This window comes from Mizuhopecten yessoensis, unplaced genomic scaffold, assembly GCF_002113885.1.
Source record: "Mizuhopecten yessoensis strain PY_sf001 unplaced genomic scaffold, ASM211388v2 scaffold7201, whole genome shotgun sequence".
Taxonomy (NCBI): Eukaryota; Metazoa; Mollusca; class Bivalvia; order Pectinida; family Pectinidae; genus Mizuhopecten; species Mizuhopecten yessoensis.
In genome coordinates this window covers 513708-527761 of record NW_018406931.1, presented here as the reverse complement: position 1 = coordinate 527761, position 14054 = coordinate 513708, and the positions used below count along the sequence as shown (strand labels likewise).

General features: G+C 34.3%; 1 protein-coding gene across 2 annotated transcripts in view; it reads right to left on the bottom strand.

The window, feature by feature from the left end:
- LOC110453222 (histone deacetylase 6-like) overlaps positions 1 to 14054 on the bottom strand; it is a 185181-nt gene that overhangs the window by 115451 nt on the left and 55676 nt on the right. For both annotated transcript variants that reach the window (XM_021502081.1, XM_021502082.1), the window contains exons 20-31: positions 13906 to 13946; positions 13627 to 13723; positions 12854 to 12951; positions 12582 to 12686; positions 11817 to 11885; positions 10658 to 10784; positions 10249 to 10314; positions 9177 to 9236; positions 7948 to 8037; positions 7027 to 7130; positions 6639 to 6706; positions 6403 to 6439 (exon numbers count right to left, since the gene is read on the bottom strand). In XM_021502081.1, the coding sequence (XP_021357756.1) occupies positions 6403 to 6439; positions 6639 to 6706; positions 7027 to 7130; positions 7948 to 8037; positions 9177 to 9236; positions 10249 to 10314; positions 10658 to 10784; positions 11817 to 11885; positions 12582 to 12686; positions 12854 to 12951; positions 13627 to 13723; positions 13906 to 13946 (962 nt within the window). The remainder of the gene's footprint in view (positions 1 to 6402; positions 6440 to 6638; positions 6707 to 7026; positions 7131 to 7947; positions 8038 to 9176; positions 9237 to 10248; positions 10315 to 10657; positions 10785 to 11816; positions 11886 to 12581; positions 12687 to 12853; positions 12952 to 13626; positions 13724 to 13905; positions 13947 to 14054) is intronic.

The window sequence follows — 14054 nt, the reverse complement described above, 5'->3', positions numbered from 1 at the left end:
ATCCAAGTAAATCACCATTTGTTAGAGAAAAAGAATACAATTTATGGGAAAGGAAATTGTATAAAAGTAGGCAAATGAATTATATCTCAATCCCTCATGAGAAGGACTTTCAAGGATACTTTGTACAATTAAGCTATACCTAATGGAACACTCCCTGAGATAGGAGTGTTAGATGATGGCAAAATGGTTGACAGAATCGCTAGATTGTAGTGACTGAAGATAAGTTTGCATCTTGAGGAAAAAGTGTGATGCACTGATTGAAAGTTTAAACAGTTTGAATGACTTTTCTACTCACACATCTTACAGGCAAATTTTCCTTTCTTATGAATATTCAGTTTGTGTGAAATCTTAATAACAGTCTACACATTATATGGTATAAAGATTATTGCAGTTTATTTCTCTATTTCCCATGATATATTTTGTAGTTGTCATTAAGCAATTCAAAATATATCTGAAAGTGTCACTATTCAGACACCTGAATAAAGCATGACAGCTTCACAAGAAGACAATATACCCGAGGGCAATCTTGAAGCAGACGGCAAACACGTAACTTTAGTCTGATAGTGATAGGTATACAAATAGATCATCTAATCTAGACATCTCATTTCTAGGATCTTTGAAAAGGGCCCTGACTGTCTAATACCTGTTGTACGATTCCACTATTGCGGAAATACATCATTAAACAGATGTCATAATCTCATCCCGTGGAGACAAACAAAAATGGCAGCCAATCGAGAAAACTAATTTGTATCTCTGTCCGAGTTTGATTTCTTCGTTTTGTTACTCAGTTGTGATATATTAGACCATTTCATATTGCCAGCAGATGAGCTGGCCAGGAATAGGTTTTCTTTAGCCGACACTGGTCATTTCAGTGATGTAGATGACCAGTATGGCTACCGGTAGTTGGTTATTGACCAACAAAGCTGAGGCTTAGATAAGTTCAATCTAAGTATTACTGCATTAATATTACAAAATTTACTGATTGTCAATCACAAAATATTGTCAGACTTTTGGAGGATGCAATATAACAGATTAAAATATTTGTCATAGAATTTTGAAAAAGTGCTGGACTACAAAACTACAAAAACTACAAAACTACAAAAACTACAAAACCACTAAATCTTTTTCAACATTCAGCTGTTGCTTCAATCTCCTAACATGAACCTGTTTTATAGTTAACTCAGAAATGTTCTCATCAAAGATTCTGCAAAACACCCATGCCATTTCTTGAGCAATTTTGGCCTATGATGAATAGTACAATTTCAAAGAATGCATTTTTCTTTCAGATTTGATAATAAGAAAAATTACAGAGATTTTATTATTAATGTGGCATTCAACCAATAAAACTTGATAAAAATGGTGATCAACTTCAATTAAAATATAATTGGAATTGATATTTAAAGTTCATTTCACTTTCAAATTGCAGAGCATCAACACAGAGCATCAAGAAGATTCTAAAATAGTCACAAGACCTATTAATACAGTCCAGATTTTATGGCTTTTCTTTGACACTTGGGCAAATAAAGATTGTTGATCAAATTTATCTATGATTTCAATTTAAATGTAATTTTCCTTAGATAAAATCTGTATTCCCTGAGTGACATCCTACATTTTCCATGATCTTCCTTTCAGGTGTTTTTTTACATACAATTTAGCCTCATTAATCCAGTGACCACTAATACTGGAAGCTTTCCCCACCTTTTTACACATGCATGATGCAGTCTTTGTCTTTTCCTTTGTTTTATTTCCTTTTTTCTCTATTCAAAGTTCCCCAAGAAGTCCAATCAGTCACAAGGTATATAAAAGTACTCCGTTAATATTAGGAAAGTTTAAGGTATAGGTTCTAATGCGCCCCTGTATGTTATTGACAAAAAATGTACAAACTAAACACTGACATCCCAAACATGTAACAATGCACAATGTACTCAAAATACCATTAAATAAAGACAAAGTTTTATTTGTACTTTAGCTCAAGAGTAACTTTACACAGATAAGGAGTGTCACATTGTTTTGTGACAGTGCCTTCCAGACATGTCTTTAAATCTAAGTTAGTAGGTCACTCTTTGTTCTGTGAAAGTCCCTACAAGTCATGTCTTTAAATCTAGGTTAGTAGGTCACTCTTTGTTCCGTGATAGTCCCTTCAAGTCGTGTCTTTAAATCTAGGTTAGTAGGTCATGCTTTGTTCTGTGATAGTCCCTTCAAGACATGTCTTCAAATCTAGGTTAGTAGGTCAATCTTTGTTCTGTGAAAATCCCTTTAAGATGTGTCTTCAGATCTAGGTTAGTAGGTCACTCTTTGTTCTGTGATAGTCCCTTTAAGACGTGTCTTTAGATCTAGGTTAGTAGGTCACTCTTTGTTCTGTGAAAGTCCCTTCACGACATGTCTTCAAATCTAGGTTAGTAGGTCACTCTTTGTTCTGTTAAAGTCCCTTCAATATGTGTCTTCAAATCTAGGTTAGTAGGTCACTCTTTGTTCTGTGATAGTCTCATGGATATCTGCTACACTTACAGCTGTCAATGGAGATTCATATACAATGTGTCTAAGTCTGTTGTGATTGTCTTTAATGAAGGTAAAAATGCTTTCTCAAAGACGATTCGGAGCTGGTCTCTCAGCAATGAAGTTGTCTCAGAGGCTGTTGGGACAAAACACGTCGGCAACTTCTTAAACAAATTCAAACCTGGCTGTCCAGACATCAATGAGATTGTTAACAAGCTACGTAGTCAATGTTTTGCCCTACTCCATTGTAACCTTTTTGGTACTGGGATCAATCAAATGACAGGTGCAAAGTTATATAAGTCTATTGTTTTGCCTAGAAGCCTCTTTGGCTGTGAACTTTGGTTTTCTCTAACAGAAACTGATTTGTCTCGTATTGAAACTGTACATCACTTATGTGCAAAGCTCATTTAAAGTTTTCCCCGTCGCACACGATCAGATATTGCTCTCAGTATGTTAGGCCTTACCTCAATACACCTCGAGCAGAGACTTTTCTAGATTTAGGTATCTGCAATATGATATCTGTCCTTCGACCATTTGGTCTTTAATTTATCTAAACGTTTTCCCTACTTTTGTAGAACATGCGCTAATGTTGCAAAGCTCTGGATTATTTCTCCAGAGTGTGAATTAGCATGTGCACAATGCAATGTGCTTGTAGCCGATGCAGTTGCACATTGTATCTTGGACTGCTCTGGCGAAGAAGTGTTAGCTTTATGCGATAACATCTTCTCCAAAATTGTCAACGACTACCCTGTTCATGCTTACGTTGCTCTGGACCAGGCGAGTCGGGATATTCAAATAGCAACGTTTCTTGGCTCTCCTCCTGATCTTTTTCGAGATATTTTTGGAGAAGACGACGATCTTTTCTTGTCTTTTGTACGATACTGTTGCAATTTTGCAGAGAAAGCCTCTGCTCTTACCTTCCAATAATACATGTGTTCCTGTAAATAACCTTTTTGTATTATACTGGTTGAAGGCTATGCAATCGTTAAATGTAAGTTTGCATCATTCAATCAGCTTATTTTTTCAGTCAATATACATTATTTTGTAACTGTATTACTTTTCTTATATCTATTGTGTATTTAAAATATGTATTTCATATAACTCTTCATGTTTGGAGGAATAAAGATATGAATGAATGTCTTCAGATCTAGGTTAGTAGATCACTCTTTGTTCTGTGACAGTCCCTTTAAGACGTGTCTTTAGATCTAGGTTAGTAGATCACTCTTTGTTCTGTGACAGTCCCTTTTAGACATTTCTTTAAAGTGTCTAGTGAAACTGTATTATGGCTTGAAATGTTATTGAAACATCAATGTTCTAAACAAAATTAGACTTTGGAACATTTCTGTTAAACTTGCTGCAAAAAGAGTAGGAAACATAAGATACTCATTTAGTACCAAATTTCACTGAACAAGCTATATTGTCTGGCGTTAAAGGGCTCCATTACACTAAGTAGAAGTTTCAATGTTTGAAAGTCTTCAATGTTAATTGTCAATTTGTTAAGTTGAAGTTTCAAGCTATCATCTCGAGTGTTTGAGTTGGTAAGTCAAAATTTTGAGTTATTATCTAGAAATTTCATTAGTTAGTCAAAATTTCCAGATAGTTACACAAAAAAAAGGATTTATTTTTTCTGCATGACCCTCATGCTCTTCCGTATACGTATAACAATTGGTGATTCATTAACATCTAATATAATTTCATATTAATACTTCTATATTTTTATATAAGGCTGTACATTTCCACTTATAGACCTATACAATGAAATATTCTGAAATGAAAAATGTCTTCAACAAAAAATACACAATTCAAATGAGATATTACTTCAAATTTATATGGTTGTCTCTGCTGAGGAATGTAAGTAGGAAATCTTTCCTGTCATTTTAAATTGGATCAGGTGTTTAATAGTCCAGACAACATTGTGAGTGTTGATATTACAATTTGCCGAAAGCGACAGTTGTTATATCACTTCTTCCATCAAGGTAAGATCAAACGATTTTTCCCACCGGACACATAACTAACAGAAGATCTATTATCTATTAGATGCACCAGGTGCTGCTTGTATATTTTTAACATTTAATCAAATTAATTCATAGAGATATTTTAGCAGTATCAATTAAGCATCCCGGACATAATTTCAATCTATGTGATTTTTCTTAAAAAACATCAGCTCCCAAATAATCACCTTAATCAGCTCCCAAATAATCACCTTAATCAGCTCCCAAATAATCACCTTAATCAGCTCCCAAATAATCACCTTAATCAGCTCCCAAATAATCACCTGAATCGGTGCCCAAATAATCACCTTAATCAGCTCCCAAATAATCACCTTAATCAGCTCCCAAACAATCACCTTAATCAAACAAAGGACAAGAAGACGCTGTCATCGATATCCCCACGCTAACAGTGCAAAAGTCATTAAAAACATGAAGCTTAAAATATAGGTCAACATCAGCATTCTCAATATGCATTCAGTAGAGCAACCCTAGATACACAATTGATGCAAGTATAATCAACATAACACTTGTAGTAGGCAGGATTTAGATGAGAGCAATTCTTCTTAATTAATTTAAGTCAATGAAGCGTAAAATACAGGTCAAAATCAGCATCCGCAATATGCATTCAGTAGAACAACCCTAGATACACAATTGATGCAAGTATAATCAACATAGCACTTGTTACTAAGTAGGCAATATATAGGGAAGAGCAATTCTTCTTAACCAGGTGCATGGACGGACGGACTGACCCCGTTTCTATATCCGCCACCAACTCGTTGAGCGGAGGATAAAAATACCAGTAACTATAACTTATTTGAAGAATTTGGAAGAACAAATATTAGTTATATATGTCACATTGCAGGTAGCTGATGCCTATTTCGGCGTTTGTTTAGAACACTGGCTGTTTCCTAAGGATCTCTTTCCAGCTGCTCATTGTTTATATGACACATCCAAACATATCACACTTATATAATGTGGAAAATCAATGATATTTTACCAAGAGCTGCTCCAAAATAAACTATCAGGTATGAGTGGCCATGATATATATCAGGAGTCAAACCTGCACCTATCAGTACAAAATGGTTCAAATGCTGTAAACCATCTAGACCTCACAGCCGATCAGAATACCAAGCTGTCATTGTCTTGAATGATGCCTCATTGGTAACAAAATAACAGTCATCTTGCCATAATCATAAACATTTTACTGCTATGTATTCGTGTCTAGTCAGATTAACCCCTGTCGTCACCTTATCCACAAAAAACCTTCATTGTGGAATGATAATAGAAAGTTGTGACATTAAAAATATATCACAATTTATGCCAATTTGACAGATCACTCCATCATATAACAAAACTACAATGTATGTGTGACTATATGTATGTCAGGCAAGCTATTAAATGGTTGAAGAATCAAGGCAATACATCGACACTCGGACAGTTACCTAGACAGTCAAATCATACAAAATAGATACAAATGTGAAACAAAATCTCAATCAAATATAATTCCTTTGAGTCATGAAAAAAATCCATCATTTCTACTAGTGGCACATTTGAAATCAGCTGCTATAACGTTACAGCATGCCAATACAATAGATTACCTCTTTTACAATAGCTAGCAGTAATGACAACATTCCTCAGCTTTTGAATGTGACTTCTGTAAGATATCCAGCCCATCATCAGACAGTTTTTAACCATTTAATGGATTCATGTTAAACCCCCTCCCGTAAATTTCACTACTGGCATTTCATCAGGTTTCGCAGAAACACTTCAAGCCGCAGACCAAAGGCCACAGTAAAAACATTTGATTTCATTTTCATATTTGGTAACATTTCTATCTTTGATTTTCCTGCCAACATTAAGTTAATGTAGAGAATTTACAAGCATATGATTAATACAAGGAAACACTTGTACATACCCCTCTCCTTCTTTGCACCTGAGATCTGGGATTGATTCTAGATAAACATAAAGAACTGCCTCAGTTGTATTTTAGTTTATACAGGTACACCTATACAAGAGAATATTTATTCATTGTTTCAGATAGCATGTAATGTGCTGGTCATATTTTGTTGATTTTCATAAAGTGTAAATAAGTTGAACAGATCAAGCGATGAAGTAATACGTGTGATATCACCATTTAATGGTATACCTTACCTCTAAATTTGAGACACTTCCAGAACTGTTTGTGAGAGTCCAAAGTATTGTTGATACCCTTTACAGCACTGAAACATTGGAAATCAGACAAAAATAACCAAAATCATACAAAAGCACTGAAATCAGTTAAATCAGGAAAAAGCATTGAGACAAGATAAATCAAACAAAAACATTGATGTATCACACACGAGATCCCAGAGGGATCTTGCATTTTGGTGCCCACCATCATACCATCTTCATGAGTTCTATGTCACTTCGATCTTTTCTCTTCTTTTCTTCTATCTGTTTGATTAGTTTTATTCAAAGAAAAACATGAACACTGGAAATGCGAACATCCAGTTTCGAAGAATTTCACTAAATTTGCATATAAAATAAAGTAAAAGCGTACCTTTCCTGAGGTTGAACGTAAGGTAGATATGGACACGGGTCACCGAGCAGGACAGAGGTACAGGTCGCCATACTGTTAGATATCGACGACAAATTGTAGCCACCCTGTCAAATGCAAATTATGTATATATAGAGTCAAAAACCTGCAGGTACATTAGAGAAACTGTTGGGCTGAAAGGAGAACTATATATAATTGGGTTTAATTGATAGAGCAGTGCTCTACTGATAAAGGAGGAAAAGAACTAGGAACTTTCAGGGGCCAAACTAAATGATACGAATATTGTGAGTTGAGATAATTTGCTAAAAATGTAAAGAAAGTAAGGATAGCAGATGTAGAATCCACAGCCCCCCCTCCCCCCGCGGTGAAGTGTTCAGAATACCCTATATGGTGGAAAAGAGTCAGTGTACTTCAAGGAATGGGATACCAAAGACAGGAGCCATACAAAGGCATGGCCAGACAGTTGGACGATCCAAATGTGTGTCAATGAAATGTGAGGATGTCCCATAAATGGTCGTCATTAGTCAGGACCGAAGTACCAGGGAGACAGAGAAGTCAGGGACAATGTTAATGACATCGGTTATAAGCTGTCAGAATTAACATCAGTAGCAGCTGGCAATGTCTGTATATGTAACAGTATCTCTTCACCAGCAAAACAAACCTATGGTAATGTAGGTCTGCATTTTCTTTAGTACAGAGCATTAAACATAAAACCAATGTTGAACAAATCCGCTGAGCAAATTGCAATGTCTATGTATTTTAATCAGGATGAGTATAGATTTTAAAATAAACTTCCACTTACAGGTGTTTTTTTCAGAGTGAATCTGAATTCAGAATTACCATATTCTGAATAACCATTAAGTTTAGTTATATGGATGCAGCAGAAATTTAGAGAAAATACTTTTTTAAATATGTACATCTTACCTCCAAGGCAAGTACCACTCTCCCATTGGCCAGTGAGGAAAGCATGTGGGTCATGTGACCATACCCAGCAGGTGTGATGTGGTATCCCCCCTAAAAAACAGGTGTTGAGTTACAGGGTTGTAAATAGTAAGTAACACCTTTGTGACTTACATGTGCAAAGGTGTTAAATACTTATTACAAGTAAACATGATTACAGAAGATCATTACATTCAAAACAGGTATTTTTATAATTACATATAACAGGTATACATGATCATATGTGTTAATATCATATTACAGTTACATCAGATCACAGGTGTTAATTACATATTACAGGTATACATGATCATATGTGTTAATTACAGATTACATGTACATATGATCACAGGTCTTAATTACACATTACACATTACAGGTTAACGTGATATCACAGGTCTTAATTACAGATAACAGGTTAACGTGATATCACAGGTCTTAATTACAGATAACAGGTTAACGTAATATCACAGGTCTTAATTACAGATAACAGGTTAACGTGATATCACAGGTCTTAATTACAGGCTACAGGTTTACACATGATCACAGATGTATATAACTAGGTAAGCATTATCGAAGTTACAGGCTCTGATACTGACTTATCATTCAGGCCAAAGTCACATATATAAATATATATATATGAAATTCAGATAAGTTGGCCAATTTGAATTTTTCTTTTGTATTTCTTTTGTGACTTTTAAGAAATCAATTTTCCACTCAGGTGTCAGCTTTTCCTGTGAATTTCCTCTTTTCAGAGAACATGCAAATCCAATTCAACTTTCTCTGGTATGAACACAACGACAATTTTACATCGACACATCTAAGTTTTTATATGCTCCAGCAAATACGCTGACACCCAAAATTCAGTAGGCTTATGTAATTTATGTAAAAGAATGTACATCGTATCTTAGATACGTGAAAAAAATCATATTTTTTTAATTTTTGAAAAGACATCTTATATTGGATTAAGGGTTAACATATAAATGGAGCAAGAAAATGTTTTTCAAGAGGAAAGGTTTTCTTTTTAGCCAAAACATCATAGGGCTACAGTATAGTAGGTAAATGTATTACCTAAAAGGTACCTTCTAAGTTGAATTTAGTTGGCTAAAATAGCGGAAAACTGCCGTAACAGCAACGCATTTCCGAGACCAAATAAGAAATTCATTCAACACATAAAAACAACTCCAGGAACATAGTAATAATTAAAGTCTTACCAACGGGTCACCTAGAGCAGCATCAAACCCAGCCGACACCAAAACGAGCTCCGGGGCAAACTGTAGGGTCAAAGGTTATAACACTGTACACTAAACAAGTCTTAACAGTAGGGTCAAAGGTTATAACACTTTACACTAAACAAATCTTAACTGTAGAAAACTGTAGGGTCAAAGGTTATAACACTAAACAAGTCTAACAATTATCGGTTATTTTAGATGACATTTTGTTCAATGATTCTAACCAGTTCAAAATTATTACAATAAAACTTCACATAAAATCAATCTTTAGATTACCATTTGTTTCAAGTAGCAACCTAACTGTAATGGTTACCTGGGTGTACTGAACCATTCTACTATGAAACCTGTCTAGTCTGACACAAATGAGAAGAAATGGGATCTTGATTATTATTTGAATCGGGCAGGATATCAAAATAATCTGCTGGACCCTAGCTATAAGACTCTTAGATAAATAACTTTCATCTATGGCTGACCTTCCTGTCTCTATTTAAATTGTTAAATAAATTTTATGGATGGTAGATATGAACAAAACCTAGAGTCCTGATGTGAGATATGTGTTTTACTGGTGTCATGTGGAAATATCAATGTGGGAAGGGAGGTAACCTTTCCTAGAATTCAGGATATTGTTCACCACCATTGTTATTTTTGTTTGTTATATTATCCTTACCATTATCTGGGTCATGGATATGTTTGGAGAAAGAATTGAAAAAAATATAACATGAAAGTGTGAAAAAGAACTTTGTCAACTTTTCAATTTCTTAATAAATGAAGACCACATGTATTACGAAAAGATTCTTGTAACACAACCAAAAAGTGTTTCTATGTAACATTTCGATGACTAGTACAGTTTGTTCTCTGTCATCTTCATCAGACAAATGACCAGTACTAATATGTCCACAAAGGTGTAAAATGTGTACGAGTTGTCCACAAATCCATGTCGATTTCGCTATGCTGTGAATCTACTGATACAGAATTCAAACTGCTTTAAATAAAGCCTACCTCATAGCTATAGGCAATAGGCTTACCCCATAAGAATATGTATAATAAAACTTACCTCATAAGCAATAGGCATCACAATTTGTTGAAAGGCAGCTTTGTACTCTGCATCACCTTTGGGACCCTTTTGTAATAAAAAAATACATTGTCAATTTTCCTAATTCAAATTTTTCATTACAAATTACTTTCATCTCTATTTACCGATTAATTTCATTTGAAAAGAAAGCAAAAACCAATAATATTTTTAAATTATATGAAAACAACAGAAGAAAAAAGTTAATGTACCTGAAAAGTTCATTTCAAGGGCAACAACTTGTGACTGAACCTCAAACACTGTTATAATGAAGGGTAGCCCTCCAGTGGAAGATATTTATTTACTCATGTTGACCCCAATTTTAGCCCTCCAGTACAAAACCAGTTTTTAAATTCAAGCGCCACTGAAAGCAAGCATGGTACATAACTATTACCTCATTGAAAGGAATGTTGACATTAAATCCCTTTCCGGCCCCAGATCCTGTCATGTTGTGATTTCCATCTGTGGAGGTCGGATAGAAACTTCCATGGTCAAAACGGTGCAAGCTAATGAAGAGGATGCTGTAATATAAACAGACTGGTATAATGCATCAGTTAATCCCGGGGGTCAAAATAACACGAGTATCTACCACTAGAGGGCTACAATGATTAAGGCTAAGTTATTGGTTGGCTGTTCTTGAAATGAATTTTTCAAATAAATGTTTTGAGAGAATATTACACATATATTCCAATTAGCCATTTGTATGATCATGTTTTCTTCTGTTTTCATATAATTTTTAAATCTTACTGGTTTTTGCTATCTTCAAAACAAAATTAATTGGTAAATAAAGATGAAAAGTAATTTTTCATGAAAAATTTGAAAAGGGGAAGTTAAAATGTCATTTTTTTACTGACAGTAAAACCTTTTTAATCCAAAACCCTGTGGGATCCAGCAAATTGTTTGTACAAGACAGGGTGTCAGAAAACACAGGTATCATCTGGTAGTAACGTATATATGTTACAGATGGGAATACATCATTATTATCATGGATATGAAAGGCTGTCCAGATATTCAGGGGTCAGATTCGACAGGTTTTACAGGTCTATGTGTAGGTTGATTTATACTGCTTTATACAGTTTTATTAACTGTATCATAACATTTTATTTTCTGAATTAATTTTTCATCAAATCTAAAATCTAGATTGCATATGTTTCCTTCTGAATAATTGTATTTATTTTCCTGAATAAGGTAACTTGACAAAATGATGTTGGTTAATATACTGTCAACATACTTATTTTAGTGCACTCTAACTTTAGCACATTTTAAAATTTAAATAGATAAGCGCATTGATGATTAAATATTGAAATATGCAATAGAAAAACAATATACAAGAACTCCAATTAACGCATTCATAATTTCGCGTAATAATTAAACCGCAAAAACCGCTAAAATATGGCTACTGCTAGAATATATACATTTACAGTATATTACCACAATCTGTGAACATTTATCTTTTTTATCGATATTCATATTACATGTGACACATTAAGTACAACAAGTATATGTTCCAATTATCATTATTTTATTATTCTGTGAAATTCACAACTGGTTACCTTGGATCATCATAAAAGCTGTGTTGTGTTCCGTTACCATGGTGAACATCCCAGTCGAGAATCAATACCCTGTAAAGTTTGAGAAAATAAACATAATTTCCACAATAACATTATGTGATATAACTTATCAACAATCTTTCATAGAATTTAAACTCCATAGATCATCACTAACAACTGTTTTAAATTTAAATAATTGAAGTTAATTTCACAACCAGACTTAAATATTTACATACTGTATACTGAGAAATATTCACCGCAGTTTAACTTTCGCCTTCCTTAAATATGGCGAATTGATCATGACAGCAAGTATCATTACACAACATATATACGTTATATAAAGTATGTGTTTGTGAAAGGTAAAATTAACCCTCGACAGGTACAGATTTTAACAGTGCACGGCTTAAGTTTGACTGAGCGAAAGTTTCCCGTTATACAGTAATCGTTGCTGACAAAAATGCTTTAATGGCTGATGCAAGATGAACAATACATCTAAATGATTGCTTTTAATGTAGTGAACCTAGCTACTCTCTAAATATTACAGTACCCTAGGGTAAGTGCAGTACACTTAAAATGTGAAGTAATGCTGTTAAATGTAGTGACATATTATTCGGTGTTAGAGAGATTTATATGAGGCTGAAAATGTTTATCATTCTGCCAAATTTTAACCCTAATACAAATGTAGGAATATTATGAAATCTAATTTGTGCACAGTACATATTTGAAATCTAGGAAAAGTTGAAGAATAACAAAATCAACAATTCTTACCGTTTTAATCCAAATTTGTTTTGAGCATACTTGGCAGCAATGGCCACGCTGTTGAAGAAGCAGAACCCCATTGCTTTGGTACATTCTGCATGGTGACCAGGAGGCCTTAGAAAGATAACCAAAATGTGTCAAATTTCACCTAAACTGTCTAAAATTCTTCTTAAAAAGTATTGCTTATGAACTTTGAAATGACTTTTTTTTGTCCCCAGTTAAAGATGTGTTATATTTTTTATCTTAATATAACTAGAACTTTTTTTAACAACTGTGCCTACCTGACGACAGCGACCCCACTTTTGGCCTGGCCTGACAGTACAGCTTCTGTAACACTTAGGACACACCCCGCCGCCATTCTGGCACACACATTGCTCTCCTGGACACAGGGAAGAGCGATTAGTAAAATGAAAGTACCATTTAGTAGGATATTTCCATAGGGATGATATCCTCGCAATTTTGAGGGTCAATTACATGATTGCAAATATATAATACACTAAATAATATGACAAGCATAAAAACGAGCAGCAATAATAAAGCCTATCCATGGCCATTTGGTTATCTGACACTTTATATGCCGAGTGTCCCATCTCTGTGCTAAAGCACCTTAGAAATTAAGTTCCTGCACATGTCTAGAGAAAATTCCAACCTGCATAAATAACCAGATATTCATCTTCTTTTCTATGGTATGCAACTTTTGGTGGGTTGGGGTAAACAGGGATTGTAAATAATGAGATCACAAAAAGTTGTTTCCTTTCAAGAAAATTTGCATAGTTATGTTAACAGGTTTTTTATTCATCTTTTACAATGGTTAATTTGTTGTTCCTTGACCAGTTGTAAGTCATAACAAATAAGTTTGTTGAATAAACGAAATCATTCATTACTGCTCACAGCTCTATAACAATGAGATATCAATATTCTGATCATATTTGTTTCCTAATTCAGTTATTTTCAAATACAAATTCATAAACTTTTTACATGTTTTTTCAGCTTGATTTAAGAATAATTCAGGAAAACTGCAGGGAATGATCGAATATTGATATTTTAGTCTTACCGGACACATGTAGATTGAATTGAAGCTATGCTGCAAATTTCTCAGTTCCATGGGAGGTAACTCTGCTGATGCTTGCATCTGCTCTAAGTAGGATGAACTACAGGATAGAAAACAGAATACTGTCAAAGTGCTACTGTAAAAGGTTTATACCCAGAGCTATAAACCTAATTACCGAAAAATGTTATATAATTCCGAAAAAAAATATAGACACATTTTCTTAAAAGGAGATCAGGTAATTCATATAACATTACGATGAAACAGTTGGACACTAAAAATTACCTGTGTATGGCCTGTGTCTCTCCGTCCGTAGCAAGCCGAGACTATAATCAGAAATTCAATGACTGATTACATGTATATCCATCATGTATGTAACCCAAGGTTTTGCTGTGGAATAAGATCCTCTCTAACCCCTAATCCCCCCGCACCCC